The sequence below is a fragment of the Peromyscus maniculatus genome, chromosome X (assembly GCF_049852395.1).
Source record: "Peromyscus maniculatus bairdii isolate BWxNUB_F1_BW_parent chromosome X, HU_Pman_BW_mat_3.1, whole genome shotgun sequence".
Taxonomy (NCBI): Eukaryota; Metazoa; Chordata; class Mammalia; order Rodentia; family Cricetidae; genus Peromyscus; species Peromyscus maniculatus.
This window is the reverse complement of record NC_134875.1, coordinates 120,997,146-121,014,799: the sequence shown is the minus strand read 5'-3', so window position 1 is coordinate 121,014,799 and position 17,654 is coordinate 120,997,146. Positions and strand designations below refer to the sequence as shown.

General features: G+C 36.1%; 1 protein-coding gene across 4 annotated transcripts in view; it reads right to left on the bottom strand.

Moving 5' to 3' along the window:
• Arhgap6 (Rho GTPase activating protein 6) overlaps nt 1-17,654 on the bottom strand; it is a 479,616-nt gene that overhangs the window by 38,943 nt on the left and 423,019 nt on the right. For all 4 annotated transcript variants that reach the window (XM_006994323.4, XM_006994324.4, XM_076561964.1 and 1 more), the window contains exons 4-6: nt 10,467-10,723; nt 8,511-8,706; nt 2,746-2,801 (exon numbers count right to left, since the gene is read on the bottom strand). In XM_006994323.4, coding sequence (XP_006994385.1) covers nt 2,746-2,801; nt 8,511-8,706; nt 10,467-10,723 — 509 coding nt within the window. The remainder of the gene's footprint in view (nt 1-2,745; nt 2,802-8,510; nt 8,707-10,466; nt 10,724-17,654) is intronic.

Genomic DNA, 17,654 nt, shown 5'->3' with positions numbered 1-17,654 from the left:
GCTTCATATAGTCAGTGACACCTTAGAACCATCTAACCTCAGTGTTTAGTGCTCATCCCCCCAAAAAAATGTTTTGATGGACAAAATCTGGTCTTAAGTTTGCACAGATCACAAGAATGAAAAAAAAAGAAACAATATGTCACTTTGAGCTACAGACTTTACACATACTAATTATTAATGCACACACACACATATTTGAACGCGTTATTACAAAACTAGTTGTGGATTTGTTGTTAATGGTGTACACAGAGGGACTAGATAACAAGAATCAAGAAGTTGGGAGTAAGGGCTAAGAGTTAGAAGAGAATTTAGGTCAAGTGTAAATGTGTGAGAACTATTATACAACACTTGTGCATGTCACCAAACACATCACATTGGAATTTTGATAGTTGACTAGAACACCAAAAAAAAAAAATTTGACAAATCACAAAACTAAAAATGTGGATGAGATATAGTATGATGAAGGCTTAAAAGATGATATATTGAAATGAAAGTTATCTTTAATTTGTCAGAGTAGCCTTATGAGCAATTACTAGAAAGCATCTCAGACTTAATAATTATACAAATCCTACTAACAAAGCAGAAGGAAAACATGATAAGATGGCAGAGATAATATGCCTTGATCTTGTTCTCTGTTGTATAAATTATTATGCAAGTCCATGGATAGACAGTATAATAAACTTCTGTAAGACTTCTTTAGTTCATTCATTCATTTATTCATCCATTCATTCAACAAAGACTCATCACATTATCCTGGGTCTCAGCCCCTATTATAGACTCTCAATGTATGCAAGTACACCAGTAAATAGAGAGACGAAGTCCATAAGCCAACTTCATCCCTTAGAAGTAGAGATACAAGGTAGATAAGTAGGTAACACCACAAATGACAAGTTCTTATTTCATAAATATTCATATTTCCCCTCCTCTCTCTGTGGGTGCAGGATGTATGTGAACATGTGTGTGCAGGTATACAAATGTGGAGGCTAGGTTATGATGCTGAGTGTTTTCCTTTATCACTGGACTTCATATGCCCATGAGACAAGATCATTTACTGAACTGAACCTGGAGTTTTCCATTTCTTGAGTAGTCTGGAGGCCATAAAGCTCCAGGGATTCTTTTGTCTCTGCTTGACTTCTCTCACCCCTAGTGCTGACTTTATAGCTATGTGGTTATGCTAAGCTTTTTATGTGGGTGCTGGGGACCAGAACTCATGCTTACACACCAAGAACCATCTCCCCAGCCCTAGCTCTTATTTTTTGAAGAAAAAGTACAGGTATGTAAAAGTTACATAAAAACATAAAATAGTGTGTTAATCATGCATCCATTTATTTCATGCTTAAATTTATTCCTAAGTTACCACTAATTACATCTTATTGAGTGAGTAATCCTTAAGTAAATCTCTATGCAAAAAAAATCTCCCTTTTTTATGGATCCAAAAATGTCAAGGAGTAATTGCTGGCACTCATCATCTGTCCACTTGATTGAAAATACCAATCACTGCCCTCAATTGCTCACTGATTCCTGACAATTTTCCATTAGCATTTCCAAGACAGCCAGAACGAGGAGTGCACCCATAGCATTACTGCAATCAAGCTAGTTCAGACACAGCATGATTTTTTCCTAAACACACACATACAGCATAGACACACACACACACACACACACACACACACACACACACACACACACACACACACACACGGGGAGAGAGAGAGAGAGAGAGAGAGAGAGAGAGAGAGAGAGAGAGAGAGAGAGAGAGAGAGAGAGAGAGAGACAGACAGAGACCGATAGACAGAGACAGAGAGAGGTGGACCATGAAAGGAGCTTGTTTAATCACATGATCTTGAATTGAATTTCTAAATTTCTACAATCCTGAGAAAAAAGGGGTGAAGGGGACTGCAGCTGAAGGGATGATTCAATAAGACATTATTAATAAAGGTATTCCTTAATTTTACACTGGTGTGAGGCCTAGAAGACAGTTTTATAATTTATAAGCGTCATGGTGATATGGTGTTATTCACTCATCTTGGGTAAAAATTAAGAATACAAATAAACTAGACCAAAAGAGACACATGATAGGGTATTTACTTCAACATACAAACAGTTCTTTAACTTCAACTAAAATTTCTACCCTGGATTAACTTTTAAATTGTAGAGTTATTTATTTTCTTCTGTTTCAACCAATAGGAGAACACAACATTGTAAGCATCTTTTGCTAACAAATGAGTTCTGTTTGTTAAAGGATGGTTTGCCTTTTAGGAAGCCATCACAACCCCCCAAAACCTATCTGATCAAAGGAAAGTAGCCTTGACAATCTAATATCAAATTTCTGCCAGAAGAATGTAGTGTAATGCTGGAAAAAAAAAAAAAACAAGGAACATAGTTTATCATGAGAAATGAGTCAGGGACCAATAGTTCCATAGAAACTTATAAAGCATCTATTTTTCATCAGATTAGATGAGAGTACGTATGGCATTTTCCTAGTACATTTGGGTAAAACCAGCCACTACTAAATTATGTTCTATTTGGGCATGTCTAGAAATATTCCTTCAGTGTTTTCACCCCAACTCTACTTTTCTAAGCTTCTGAGTTGTGTTTCATCTCCTGGAATTTAATTATACCATAATTGGATGGAAGGTTGGGAAAAGATAGTCAGAGGGAATTTACATAATCTTGAACTTTCCACCTAGTAATTCAATGAAATTTCAAGGGAAACGGACAATATAACCTTCAGTTTTTACTTACTTGTCTCACTCTCTTTTTTGAGCTTCCAACTCGAAATATCCCCACTGTCTGGAGGCCTGTAAATAAGCAAACAAAATCAACAGTTGTTTTTTATGACTGAGACTCTGAATGAAAGCAGTGTAGAAACAGTGTAGAATGCTTGTACAGAGCTGTGACATGCAGAACAGCAGTGACTTCACAGTGTTCAATGGCACTTCCATATGTCATACTATTCACCTTCTCCAGATACATAGTTGGCTCTTTAAACATCAGAATTATTTTACCTTAAATGTTTGGGGATGAGAAATTTTCCCGTGTGACTATTGATGTTATAAGTCTGAGAGATCTTTTTTTATAGGCATTTTTTATTGGCATTCTTCTATATCTATGGCATGATTCTAAGATGATCAAAAATGTGAACAAAGACAGCTACACAGAGAAGGTCAGAGTAGGACCACTTATAAGAGAAAAACAAGCTGTGTATTTGGAGCTAACTTGGGTCCACTCATATGACAGACTATTGTACATCCTTTTTAAATGACATTTATAAGAAATTTTTACAAACATGAAAACTCTGTGTCCTATCATCAAGTGAGAGTAGTGGCACTCTCTTCATGTATATATATCTATATATACATCTACACCTACATCTATATTTATGTATATTTATAGATATAAATATTATATGTACCTATATATAGGTACAGATATAGATTTATGTATACATACACATATGTATGTATATATGTAGTATTATTTAAACTAAGTGATAGATGTATATATTTTTTCAGGGAGTTTTAAAGGCTAAATAGAAATAAACTGAAATTTTAAAGTGATTGCTTTTTTTGAGATGGGGTTTCACTGCATAGCCCTGGCTGTTATGGAACTCGATCTGTAGACCAGGCTGGCTTTGAACTCACAGATATCCACCTGTCTCTGCCTCTCAAGTGCTGCGATTAAAGGTGTGCACCATCACTGTCCAGCTGTGATTGTTTCTTAACTGTTTAACTGTTCTACATTTTATAGATTTTTCTTTAAAAAGTATGTTTTCCTTATGAATAGAAAAAAATCGATTTCAAATTTGATAAAGAGCCAAAGTTCCTATAAATTTCATGTTTAAAAATTATTTAGAATAATGAAATAAGTTATAATATTTTATTTCTTGTGGGGAAATTGAAGCTGAAGAAATGGCTTGGTAGTTAAGAGCACTTGCTGTTCTTCCATAGAACCCAGGTTTGTTTCCTAGCACCCACATGGCAGCTTGCAAACCTTTGCAACTCCACTTCTAGGAAATTCAACATCCTCTTTGGTCTCTGAAGATAGCTGCATGCATGTGGTGTACAACAATAACCTTAGACCCACACACAGACATAAAATAAGTCTTCAAAAATTGGTCTTTAAATATAGCAAACACTCTTACTACCACATATTGGAAATTTTAACAAGAGTTATTTAATGACACTGACTTTTTTTCCCATACCCTCATAAGGGTTGCAAATTGTGAGTCAATGTGGTTTTTAATGTCCTAATCTGCATTTTCATCTTCCTCTATTTTTTTTCTGTCTCCCTACACACTTGATTTGGTAAAGAAATAGCATTAAGTTCCCACTGTAAATATCTCCACTGACTAGATTTGGGTATTCTATGATGTCATTTATATGATTCCCCTCTCCATTTAATCTCCCAATAACATAAGAGTTAAAGCATAAGGTTTTTATGGCCAAGTGTAATTATCAGTGGTAATAATATTATAAAATATATATATATATATATATATATGTATATATATATTGTATTTTCCTTCAGAAGACACAGATGTTTATCCATTTTCTTTCCTTTTGAGATAGTCTCACTATGTGAACCAGGCTGATCTCTCATTCACAAAGGTCTACCTGTCTTTGCCTCCTGAATGCTGGGATTAAAAGCATGTGATACCATACATGGTTTCCATTTTCTTGAGAATCCTGCATCATCACTACTGAGGAGCATTATCTATATCTTTTACATTTTTTTCACTGTTAGCTCACTTCTCTTCATAATCAAGTATGAGAATGGTGCTAGATTGGAGGTGATAGTGACCATTTGAAACTGAATATAGTTATTGAGAGTAAAGCCAGTAAACAGAGAATCCTCATAGTATTTTTTGAATCTTGCATTCAGACTCCCAGCATATAAATAAGGATTATAGGGTATTAGAAGAGGTAGGGGGGAATTCTCCTTAATCTGCTTTCATCTAAGTTTCTTTCTTCTGTGACTGAATGAATTCTGACTAGTGCAGTACATCATTAATTGGAAAGAATTGAAAACTTTATAGCATTACTTCTTTCTATCCAGAAACAAGAAAACAAAGGCTTGCAGTTCTCTTCACAGGGCCTTTATAATATAGGCAAACATGTGTATCTTTTGCATTAGTATTAATTATTTCATTATTATATGGTATCATTGATTCTTGATTTATCTCAAAATAATATTTTTTTTTACATTTTGATATTAAGTACTAGCACCTTTATTTTATGAGTACATTTTGCCTGCATGTATATATTGCACCATATCCCTGATGCCTATGAAGGCCAGAAGAGGGAGTTAGATCTTCTAAACCTGGAGCTAAGAATGGTTATGAGCTACTTTGTGGGGTCTAGCAACTTATGCCATGTCTTCTGCTGTAGCAGCAAATGCTCTTAGCTACCGCTCTATCTCTCCTGTCCCAAATGTTAACACTTTTTAGTTGGGGTTCCAAAGGGTTTTATTTTTTTTTGTTAGAAAATTCAATAGAATAAACATCCCATTTATCAGTTCTGTTTTTCAAAAGTGTTATCCTGAAGTTCCAGATGATTTGAGAGAATTGTAGTGGGAGATTGGTTATTGCTGATTTGCATTTGTATGCATGGATGCTTTGTTTGGAGGTAACCTCCTTTTTATGACTGTTAATTTGCTTCCTAAATGAGATCAAATCCCAACCTAATTTATGTTTTCTACTTCTTTGGTAAGCTTAAAATATGAGATTCAGTTTAGAATAGGATACAGAATTATATTTCTTCCTCTGTAAAGTGATCTTAAGCACCTGCTTCAAAATGTATGTACTGATTCTATTAATCAGAGCATATAGAATACTTAGAATAATATTTGAATGTGCTATTATTTAGAGAAAGACAAGCCATGAATTGGTTTGATGAGTCTTCTATATGCAATGTAAAAAAAAACAAATAAAATGACATCTTAGAAATATGGTATTTTGCTTAGTTTATATTTTCTTATTCTTAGATGGCTTCTGAATACTCAAAATTTCAACAAAATAAAGATATCAGAAGGGAATTTTTACAAGAGTAGAACTATTCATTTGGATAAATTTCTCTAAGCTGTTCAGAAACGCCATTAGATAAATTCTTCATTCATTGCTGTTTCTCACTGGGTATTAATTCTGATACATCTCAATCGACTCTAATATATTTTGGTTTTTGAATTGGATTTATTTTTTAAGGTAGAACAAATGACAGTCTTTGGATCAACAATGCCTTTTTCTGACATAACTTCACAGTGATTTTCCTCAGAGACAAAGCAAGTACAGTTTAGTCATTCAATAACCATAACTTAAGGCAGTCACTTAAAAAAAAAGTATACACTGAAAAGACATTGATCTCAAGAAGAACTTGGCTGAGTCTTGTCCCTGAAACTGATGTGATCATCTCTCTCCCCTTTTCATCAAAACCTGCAATGGACACCAGACCCAGAAGCACCTGAATCTCAGTCCTAGAGAAATGAGGACAAGCATTATAAGCAACAGATCCCACTCTAAACTCAACCTCAATCCCAGAAGCATCCTTTGACTCTCTGCTAGCCTTTTGTCTGACTTTTGTAGCTTCTGGAAATTTGAGGTGCTTAAGGAATTTTGACTTAAGAATAGAGAAGGCATTTGAAATGACATATAAGAGAGGAAGGGCTGGGTACATGAATATTGATGAAGCCAATAAAAATATTCAAGAACAATTTTGGAGAGGGTAGAAAAAGGGTCTCTGATAAATACTTAAAAGACTAAAGTGACACATGTCCTCTACTACCCATTTCAAAAAACAGGCAAAACAAGTATTAGGGAAGAAATGCTCTTGCTATTGTTTGTCTCACATAATGTGACCCTGTCTCAAAGTAAAGCAAGGCAAAACAAAACAAAACAAAACAAAACAAAACAAAACAAAACAAAAAACAACAGCCCCCCCCAAAAAAAAAAACATCTAAGACACTTTATTTTTTGAAGCTTTGAAGTTTGGGGGTCACAAATGCGATATCATGCAAATCAGATATTTATATTACAATTCATAGCAGTAGCAAAATAAAGTTATGAGATAGCAATGAGAATAATTTTATAGTTGGGGGTGGGGATCACCACAACATGAAGGAACTGTATTTAAGTGTCACAGCATTAGGAAGGTTGAGAACCACTAGTTTAGAATATTCAATATCTATTTGAATTTGAATGTATATCCTATTATTCTGGAATCATAGCTATGATAGAAATGCTATGGATACTTGAATACATCAGGACCTTGAATAGTTGATCAGCTTAAGTCTTGCCTTTAGGTCCAAACTATGCAGTAAATATTCTGTGCTGAAAACAAAACCTGAGATTTAAATACATTTATTTATCAAGTCATTCCATTATCCAATGATTTTTATACATAATGAATTAATTAAGCAATTTTAATGCATACTTAGTATTTTTTCCACCAAATTCGGTTTTTGTAATTAGAAAATAAATAACAATGTTCACAGTTTATTTTATCCTTACTTTCTCTCCTGTTTTTTTCTTTCTTTCTTGTAGGACTGACTATTTAACCTAGGGCATTATGCATTCTAAGCAAGTGCCACACCACTAAAATGCATCCCTAACTCTTGTTTTAGTTTTCATTTTGAGACAGGGTCCCACAATGTTACCCAGGTTGACCTTGAACTTACTCTGTAACACAGGAAGACCTTGAACTTGAAATCTTCCTGCCCAGCCTTCTAACTAGCTGGGATAGAATGAATACACTGATAGGACCAACAGTTTCTTGTTGTTTTTGCTTTAAAAAATTGTAATGAAATCCCATAACTCAGGAGGCGGAGGCAGACGATCTCTGAGTTCAAGGCCAGCCTGTTCTACAGAGCAAGTTCCAGGACAGCCAGGAATACACAGAGAAACCCTGTCTCAAAAAACAAAACAAAACAAAGAAGTATAGTGAACATATTATCTTTATAGTGAAAAAGCAATTAAGGAAGTTTTCCCAAATCCATAAAAGTGTGTGATAATTCTATAGCAAATAAACATATGTGATAGATATGGCATTTTATGAGACAAATATCTAAATTTCAGAAAAGAACTATCCATCATATTAAAGTCATCATGTTAATAGGAATTGAGCTGCAAACGGATGGCTGGAGACATTCAGAGTAGATATTTCCCAAAAAGCAAACCTTTGTCAAAAGAAATGTTGTAAGGAACCTTAATATATAAACACATCCAAGGAACTTGGCTCTATTTGAAGGGGGGTATATTCCAACACAAGTGATCCTTCCCTAAAATGCTTGGTCAGAGTCCCTTGGGAATACTCTTGTGATCTGAGGACTCCAGATAGCATCACACCTATTTAGCCTTGTTGATCCCAGTAGCTTCTTAAGTCAACATTTATATTGGTGCACTTTATTCACCAAAGGAAGTTTGGTCCAGCCCTTGCTCAAAGAAATGCAGAATTGAAACTGGGTGCATAGAGGAATGATAACTTGGATCATTGGTGGCTGATGACAAATCTACTTACCATGTTTTTCCAGATGCTGGCAGCAGCTGTCCACCAGCCTGGGGACCTGCCTGTAAATGGGATTCAGACTCAGCTTCTTATCTCTGGCCTTTTCTTTTTTATTCTGAGCCTCAGCAGGCAAGGAGAGTTGTAAAGCTTCTAGGAGTCGAGACTGGTTGTCATCCAGATCTGTGATGGAATCCACTGACATGGCACCCTGCAAGTGAATTGTAGATTTGAAAAAGATCACAGGCAGCAGAAAGAAAAGCGGCTGCTTGCAGAGGCCTCCCAATAAAATTTATGGAGAACTATCTCTCTTAAAAGATACTACTGTTTTATTTTGTTGTTATTTACATATTTGTTTATTGCTGACATATCAAGGAAAAAGTAACAAGTATCATTAGTTATGATTTCGATACACAGACTTTTCTAAATAGAAGACAAGTTAGAAACATATAATTAAAACAATTTGTTTCAACTACTTAAATTTTGAAACAAAAATGCATACTCAATGAATAAGGTAAAGTCATAGAACTCTTGTGAATAAAAAAATTCTCAACTATAGCACTAGGAAGTAGATTTTAAACATAGGAAGATTTAAACTGGGCATGATGGCACATGCCTGTATCCCCAGCATGCAGGAGGTTATAGCCATCCATCCTGGATGAAGTGTGTGCTGAGAAGTCAACTATTGGAGTGCTGGTAGGGCCTGGACAGAGAAAGGGACATTTAGGAAGTCTACTGCCTAGGTCCTAGATTCCCAGAAAGCTCAAATTTAGAGTTTTGGTTTTACTGTTATTTGGATTTATAAACAGTCTAAGATAATTACAGGCTTAGAAGAACAAATTCATCTTGAAATACAAATATTCCATAGTTTTGTCTTTTTTTCCACTTTGAATCATAGTTAATACCATAAAAAAATAACAGGGCTTAAGGTCTTGCTATATCTTGGAAGAAGTCCTGAATGTTGAAAGCTAAAAAAAAATATGAGTTATAAATGGAAGTTTGGTTGTGTATTGAACTAGGACAGTCTTTAATGGCTGGATTGACAAAGATTTCCAGCCTAAAGTTTAGAGAAAAGGGAAAGAACTTTCAGGAACATAGGAAGCCTTAAAGATGCTTTGAAGTGATTATGCTGATTAGCATCTGGGTGGTCTGAGAAACTCAGCTTTCTAGATTTGCAATGTGACATGCAATAGCACAGAGCCTAGAACATAGTGCCCACTCCATCACTGGCATCATACTGATATAGCATGGATTTGAAAGAGACTGCATATAGGACTGTACATCTCTATTTAAAGAATGACAAACTCCATTGATAAGAAAAAACTAACTCCCTCATTGATTTTGAACAGCTATGGCTAATTCACTGATCCAGGTACATTCTAAGAATGAAATTGACAAAAATGAACAGAAACACTGAATGTTGGCCTCAAGACTCTACTTCTAGCATAGGGGTGTCTAACCTGCAGCCCATGTGTGCAATGTATATATATACACACACACATATATATGTATATATATAGTGTATGTGACATTGTGACAGTAGAAGGCCATCTATAAAGTTCATGCTCAAGAACTAAACAACTGAGTTACAAAACAAAATGACCAAAATAATTCTCACAATGTTTTAAATAAGTTTATGGATTTGTGTTTTGGTATATCCATAGCTATCTTGTTATGTATGTGGCCCTTAGGTTGAAGGTTGGGCTTGTCTGATTAAGCAGGAAGTCTATCAAGATGGCAGGAGATAACAAAAGACAAGCATCAATGACAGCAGTGCAGAACATCTGGGGACCAAGTTAATCAGGAGGGAAATGTGGAGGGAACGTTAGCTGCCACATTCACAGTACTGGTTATTGCTGAATGGAAGAGATATCTACCAATGTGTCTGGTTTTCATGTTAATAGAGACTCAAAGGACAACCTTACTCATTTTCAGTGTTCTCAGAGTCAGAGGAGATCCTGCCTAACTCACCCTTCTCCTGGCCCGAGGAGCCGGTTCTGGAGTGTTCGGGGATGTGGACTCATTTGGTGTTTCTGAGGTTGAGCTGAGAGATGAGTTACTGCTTGAGAGTTCTTTGTTCTGTTTCTTATTCCCAAACGGGAGGAGGGAAGACACAAAATCAGATGCGTCCTTTTGCTCCTCCCTCTGCAAGTCTTGCTTTAGTTTATATGCCCGGTCATTGGCAATGACTTGGGATAAGGGCATTCCAAATGCCTGTGGGATAAATTCTGCAAGGAAAAAAAGATATTTATATTCAGGGAAGGTCCAAACAGGAGAGGATGCTCATTCACATCACATCCATAAAAGCAGGCATAGTCAAATTATTGATTCAAAGAATTGATTCATCAATCAGCATACTGAGGTGGTTTTGTTTGGTTGGACAAATGTCCTAAGTTTCAATTACAATTAAGGAAGCTAGTAGGTACAAATATACATTTTAGAAATGTACGTCTCTAATCTTTCCCCATCTGCTCAAGTCTGTTTTAAAGGAAATAACTTTGTAAAGAAGTATGACATTTGGACAGACTATAAATAATATTTTATGCCCATGATCACACATCTTTATAAACCATTACTCTTCAATTTATAAACTTTATAAGTCTTTGAAGGCATGAGGAAACCATATATATCCGTTCACTCAACAAACATTTATTGAACACCTACTACTTGTCACGTCAGCTTTTACAATGAAGGGGGTATAAAAGATCTCAAGTCCTTTCTCCTGAGGGGTTCTGAGATGGGGTGAAGATGTGCAGAGTCAGACATGTAAATAATTATAACAGAGTGATTCTCATCTGAATAATAGAAAGATGAATGAATCCAAGGTTGAAATTCAATTGATACACTTTAAGGATCCTAATAAAAGAGGCAGTATGGGAAGTAATAAACTATACTCATGCTTCCTGATGACCACATGCAGAAGTAGACTTGACCATGATATAGCTTGTGGGAAGCCCAGGATATTTTTGTTATTTTTTTTAACTAGGGACCATTTGAGGAAGAGACCAAGTATAGAACTTTTTGGCTTCATTTGGCAATATATATATATAGTTTCTTTCTGCATTATTGTGGTAAATTCATGTGTGTTCATATATATTAGCTCCTCAGAGATAGACATTTTAGCAGCATTTTATATTTATGCTGAAAGTATTAATAATTCAATTAAGCACATTATTCTTGTTAGATTCAAAATTACATCTCTTAGCAGCCATAGCATTTAGAGTCTAGGAGAGCCCTTGTTTTTACAGGTCCTGTTAATGAAACCGAAATGATCAAGGGAAAATAACTCTAAGGTTATTTGTTCTTTGAACAAAAAAGCCAACATTAAACCAGGTGGAAAGAGGCTTTGAAACGTTTTCCTGCTTGACTCATGGTAACATTTTAAACTAGGCTAATAGCCAAGTCTCCATTAAGAGCAGAAATGGTATTTTAAAGGCATATACCTCTGGTCCCATCAAAAGATGCAAGTTGTTTTGAAGTAAAAAGTCCTAAGTTCATCTGAGGATTTTTCTGAGGTGCTTGCTCTATCAGTGAACTATGGAATATATGGCAATCAAAGGGCTATGCCTTTCTCTTTTGAGGTAAGACTAATACTGCAAAGAGCAGTTCCAGGCCATAGGCTGTGCACTTGGAGAATTTCGTGTAAGAAGCAGGACATAATCAGATATTCTTCAAAAAGTTTGGACATACACATGCTAAGACTGACAGCCACATAGAATGTACAGACATGGATGGGGAGAGTCACAACAGAGAGGACTTTGAAATACATCATGTGGCATGGGTCTGTTAATGTGGGCACAAGCATGGCGGGCCTTGCTCTAAAATGAGGGCTCTTCAATCCTCCCATAGCCATTTTCCCATATAAGCAAACCCAGTCAGACTTATTTAGAGATTTCTAGTCTCTCTGGGAAAAAAAAAAACAAGAAAGACAGTTTCTTTGAAAACTATAATTAAAAAAAAATTATCTTTATGGGTAGGTGTGTGTCTCTTTGTAGGTGCATGGATGTGTTTGCAAGTGCCCATGGAGGCCAGAAGAGGGTGTTGGATCCTTTAGGGCTGGATTTACAGGTGGCTGTAAGCCACCATGTGGGATCTGGGAACTGGAATTGAGTCCTCTGCAAGAGCAGTTCATGAGCTATCTCTCTAGCTCCCCCTAATCTAGCATTTCTGATATCTTAAAGTCCATCACTATGTTTGTAAATTGTAATGACTGAATACAAATTAAACAGCAATCATATGAATTTATTCTCTCCTGATATTTAGTCTTCTTTTAATTTTATTCAAAAGATGTTTCCACTAAGAATGGGTTTTTATTTCTCTTTGGTATGGTAAGCTTCTGTTAGGGCTGAGCTTATTATTTCAATGCTAGAGTTTTTATGTGGGCTCCTTAGTTTCTTGCTACTTTTCTCAAAGACTCTTATAAGCTTTACAAAGCAGAGCTCTTTAAGCTCAAAACTGTGAGATGTTGTCTTGAGGTTTTTGCAATATTCTAGGAAGGATCCTTGAGTATTCTTTCTCCTTAAAAATACAGCTATTGTGAAATCAAAAACTCATCAAAATTCTATTGGGCAAATTTGTCATTTATGTGGCAATCAAGCATTGGGTGCACATGCATATCTCTGAGTTCAAAACTTTTCTGTGAGGAGGTCATAGAAACCTGAAGATTCTTCACAAAGACAGAAGCTAATAAACTTGATAATGGGATTTTTTAAATGACAAAGATATTATCTAAGGCTCTCTGTGCTGTGGCTAGGGACAGCTAGTATTATGTCCTAATCTGAGCCATGTGTTCCACCAGGATATTAGCAGTGGTTGTCTTTGCCTCCTCGTGAAACATGGGGTCAAAAGGTGATGGATTTTCCTCTTTGCTTCCAACTGTTCCCTTTAGAGCCCCACCCTCCCACCTGTGACGGAAGCTTACCATCACAGGCTTGTCCTTGTCCTTTACTCTTTGTTGTTTTCTACTATTATTGGCTTTGATTCACCATTAAACCACCAATCTCGCATAAAATTTGGTGACTTGCCAGTCCACCTTAATGGCTCACATGATTCTCTGTTCTCATGTTTACTTGTCCCCCTTTTTCTCTTCTAACTTTTGGCTGTATACCATCTTTGTCATCCATTCCTTTAGTCCCATGCTGGACCTCGTTTTTCCCAGAATTTACGCTTCATTTCCATCTTCAGCTCTCACTTGTCCTCCAAGCACAAGCCACTTCTTGTTCCTTTATAGCATGTCTCACTCGCAGTTTTTTCTTACTAGACCTTGCTTGGATTGCTAGGGGTGTCTGCTCTTTATAGAGGTAAATATAACTTTAGAAAGTCATACACTAATACTTCTTTTTATGCCTCATTTCTATTCCATCATCTTGCCATTCTAACTTTACATTATCTTCTGTTTTTAATCTACTTCTCTCCACCTCTGCCACAATCTTCATTCCATGATATCATTGCTTTGCTCCTGGATTTTATAGCTTTCAAATTGCCCTTCCTCCATTCCTTTGTGCTGATGTCAGCTCCACTCCAAGTTCATCTAATACAATGTAGCATGATAGAGTATTTTAAAACACTATGAAGTTATCCCTTAGTATATTTTGATGATGTCTCAATGCTGTTTTCATGTAGACTAAAAGTTGTGTTGTAGTCCACAAAGTCCTCTGTGAGATAACCCTCCCTTCTTCCTACTTTTCTCTGGAACTACATACATCCTGGTCATTCTCTTCTCTAGTAATGGTTTGTGTGCGCGTGCATGCATGCGTGCGTGCATGCGTGCGTGCGTGCGTGCGTGTGTGTGTGTGTGGCTGTGTGTATTTTGTATACATGTTCATGCTGAGGTGTTCTTGAGGGTTTGGATTTCCATATACACACAAGGAGGTCAGAAAACCTTATTTTTTTCTCCTCAGATATTTACCACCTTTTATTTGAGACCAGATATCTCACTGGCTTGAAACTTTGCCAAGTTTTTCAGGCTAGATGAGCAGTGAGCTTTCAGGGATCCACCTGTCTCCACCTCCCATTTCATCCTTTCTGGGCTTATAGGCACATCCCACCAAATCTGTTTTTTTAATGAGGGCTCTAGGGGTCTAATTCAGGTTCTCACACTTGTGTGGTAACTACTTTGCCTACTGAGTGATGTTTTTAATTCCCAAAGGATGGCTTTTATTGATACCTTTGAATCTATTTTCTTAGAGAATTTCTACATGTAATTAATTCTTAATTTTTTTTCTACTACTACTTAATGTGAAGCAAAACTAGAAGTTGAGGCAATTAGTCTTTTGTAGGTTTTACTTCACAGATCACATATAGTGACTTAGACAGTGAGTAACCATAAGGCATGACACAATGGGGTTTTGGTACATAAAAGGTACCACAATTGAACTAATCTTCTTTTCATGTTCTGTCAGAGTCCCGGTGGACAGTTACTCCATAGTAACACGTAGTCCCTATGTGCCTTGATTAAGGAAGCCCTGGAACTGGATCAAAGTAGTTATTTCAAATATTTATTTATTTATTTATTCATTCATTCATTCATTTATTTATCTTTTCCACAAAATCTGGTTTTTTTTGAGTCAAGAAAGAAACTGTCTGAATTTCTGAAAGTTACTTTTATTTGCCAAATAATTAAACTACAAGAGACTAGGAACTTGGAAATCTTCTGTTTGAAAATATGCTTTGCAAATCAATGTCAATCTTGAATTAGTTTCCATATGGCAACCAAAACTTAGATGGGCTTTAAGTAGCATCCTGAATGCAAGAATGTCATATGATTTGTTGTATATTTTTATATGAAGGAATTAAATATCATTCAGGACATGATTCATGCTGATGGAATCAATTAATATAGTAGCATATCAAATATTTGTGAATCACTTTTTTTTTATTGGGAGAGCAGGTCAACCATGAAGAGCTGCTCCCCTTTATTTTTAGATGGCCTAACCCAAGAGGTCATTCAGAGTTTCCTGTTTTCCTTCTTTCCCTCTTGGATTTCAGTGATGATCATTTTTCACATGTGTGTCTGTTATGAACCCAAACACTAATATCCAAAGGGAAGTGAACTGATTCCAAATGTGCCACTCCAGTACACAGCCACCCCCAGGTTCTGGTTCCCAAGATAGCCAGGTAATGGCTCCCAGTGTTGACATGGACAAAGCTTTATGTTTTGAAGAGCTGTCAAGAAGTAACTCTTCAATTAAGCTTAGAACACTTTCTTTTTTAAACACCAAAGCTAATCCATAAAGAGCAAACTTCACATAGTGAAGCTTGGTACTTCTCTCCTTAGATGGATGGATGATCTGCCTTTTCATTAGAACCATCAAGAGCTTACTTTTTTTCTCTACTCTTCTCTTATGTCAATAAAGAATACTGCCAAGATTTTACTGGTCTACATTAATATGATTTGGTCTGAAAAATATCTAAATTCCCAGTGGACACTAATCAGTTCCTTACTTGCTGACCCTTACTTTCCTATTCACTCATGTTCTTTCTTTCTGCTTTCTTTATATACAATATAAGTGTGCGCACACACACCAATTTAGGGAATGCAAACATTAAACTCTCCCTGCCAAAAAAAAAAAAAAAACAACCCTCATTCTTCTTAGCATAGTCTGAATGTGTACTTTCTAAAGAACCACCTAACATCTTCATTGTGTTTTAATCCCAACACCAATATCATTATCCTAGAGTAAAGCAACTTCAAGCAGTAATTTATTACTCATGTAGCTGTCTTCACTTTTCAGTTACAGTAAATTGTAATAAAATTAAATGGAAAATTAACAAATAAGAAAGTCATATGTTTTAAATGGTTTCTATCACAGGATATTATAGTAATTGGCTTATTGTTAGTTATTTTGGTTCGTCTTCTACTGTGCCTAATTTATAAATGATACTTTACCATATGTATGCATGTATACACAGGGAAGTATACTGCACATAGGTTTGCTATTAGCCAAAATTTGAGTGATCAGTGGAAAGTTTTTGGAATGTATCTCCCATAGATAAGTGGAGGAATAGTGTAGTTAAGTGCCCACCCATAAATGAGTCATCTATTTTGTCCCCTCTAAAGCCTAGGGGGCACTGAGGAAGATGGAGTGGAAAGAGTAAGATCTAGATGCTGGGGTATAATGCTGTTAGATGTGGTCTTCTGCACATGACATGTCCATTGCACTCATGAACACAGCATCTGTGTTTACCTGCATAAGACATGCACAAATAAAAGACAGGAAAGTAGGAAGGGGACTAGTTAGGAAGAAGAAGGGGTCAGCAGGAGAGGGTAAAAGGAGGTAAGAAGGGGTGGACATGATCACAATATAATATACTATATACAATACTATACTATACTATATACTATACTATATATAGTATAGTATAATATATGACAACAATATAATTTACTATAATATATTCATGAAATTGTGAAAGATATAACACAAAAAATAAGAGCAATAAAACATCAAACATATACATATAATAAAATTTATCAGATAGGGGATATCTAGCTAGCCTACCCTTTATCTTCATCATTCTAGTAACAAATTTTGCTGAGGTTGTTCATATCCTGCTGAGTATTCTGGTGAATATGATCACAGCTCTCATGTTAAAATGTATACATTGGAAGTTTTTTTTTCAAGAAAGCAACAGCTCATTCACTGCAGTGAGGATCTAGCCATTAGGTGTGCTTTTGTTTGCATTTTTTGGGGGTGCTGGGCACAGAACAACTGGTCTTCTGCATGCTAGACAAGTATTCTATCCCTGAGCTATATTCCTCAGCTCTTGGGCCTTAGGACATTTAAATATTACAGCCATGATTCTTTCTCGCAGCTAAAGGTATGGATTCTTAACACTTTTATCTCTTTTTTTTGCCCAGCTTGTGGTACACATCTAGAAGGCTGAGCACAGTCTGCCTAGAGGCAGTGCTACTGGCACTTAGCAGAGGCCAAGGATGCTACTAAACTAGAGGCAGTGCTACTGGTGCTTAGTTAGCAGAGGCCAAGGATGCTGCTAAACATCTCACACCTCAAAGCACAACATATGCCACAAAAATTTTCCAGTCTACATTGCTACTAGCACCAAGGAAGACAAAACCCACTGTAAGGGAAGCAAAATAGTGAATTACTATTCCTTAGGATTCTTTCTATCCAAATATCATGAACTTTAAGGCACACT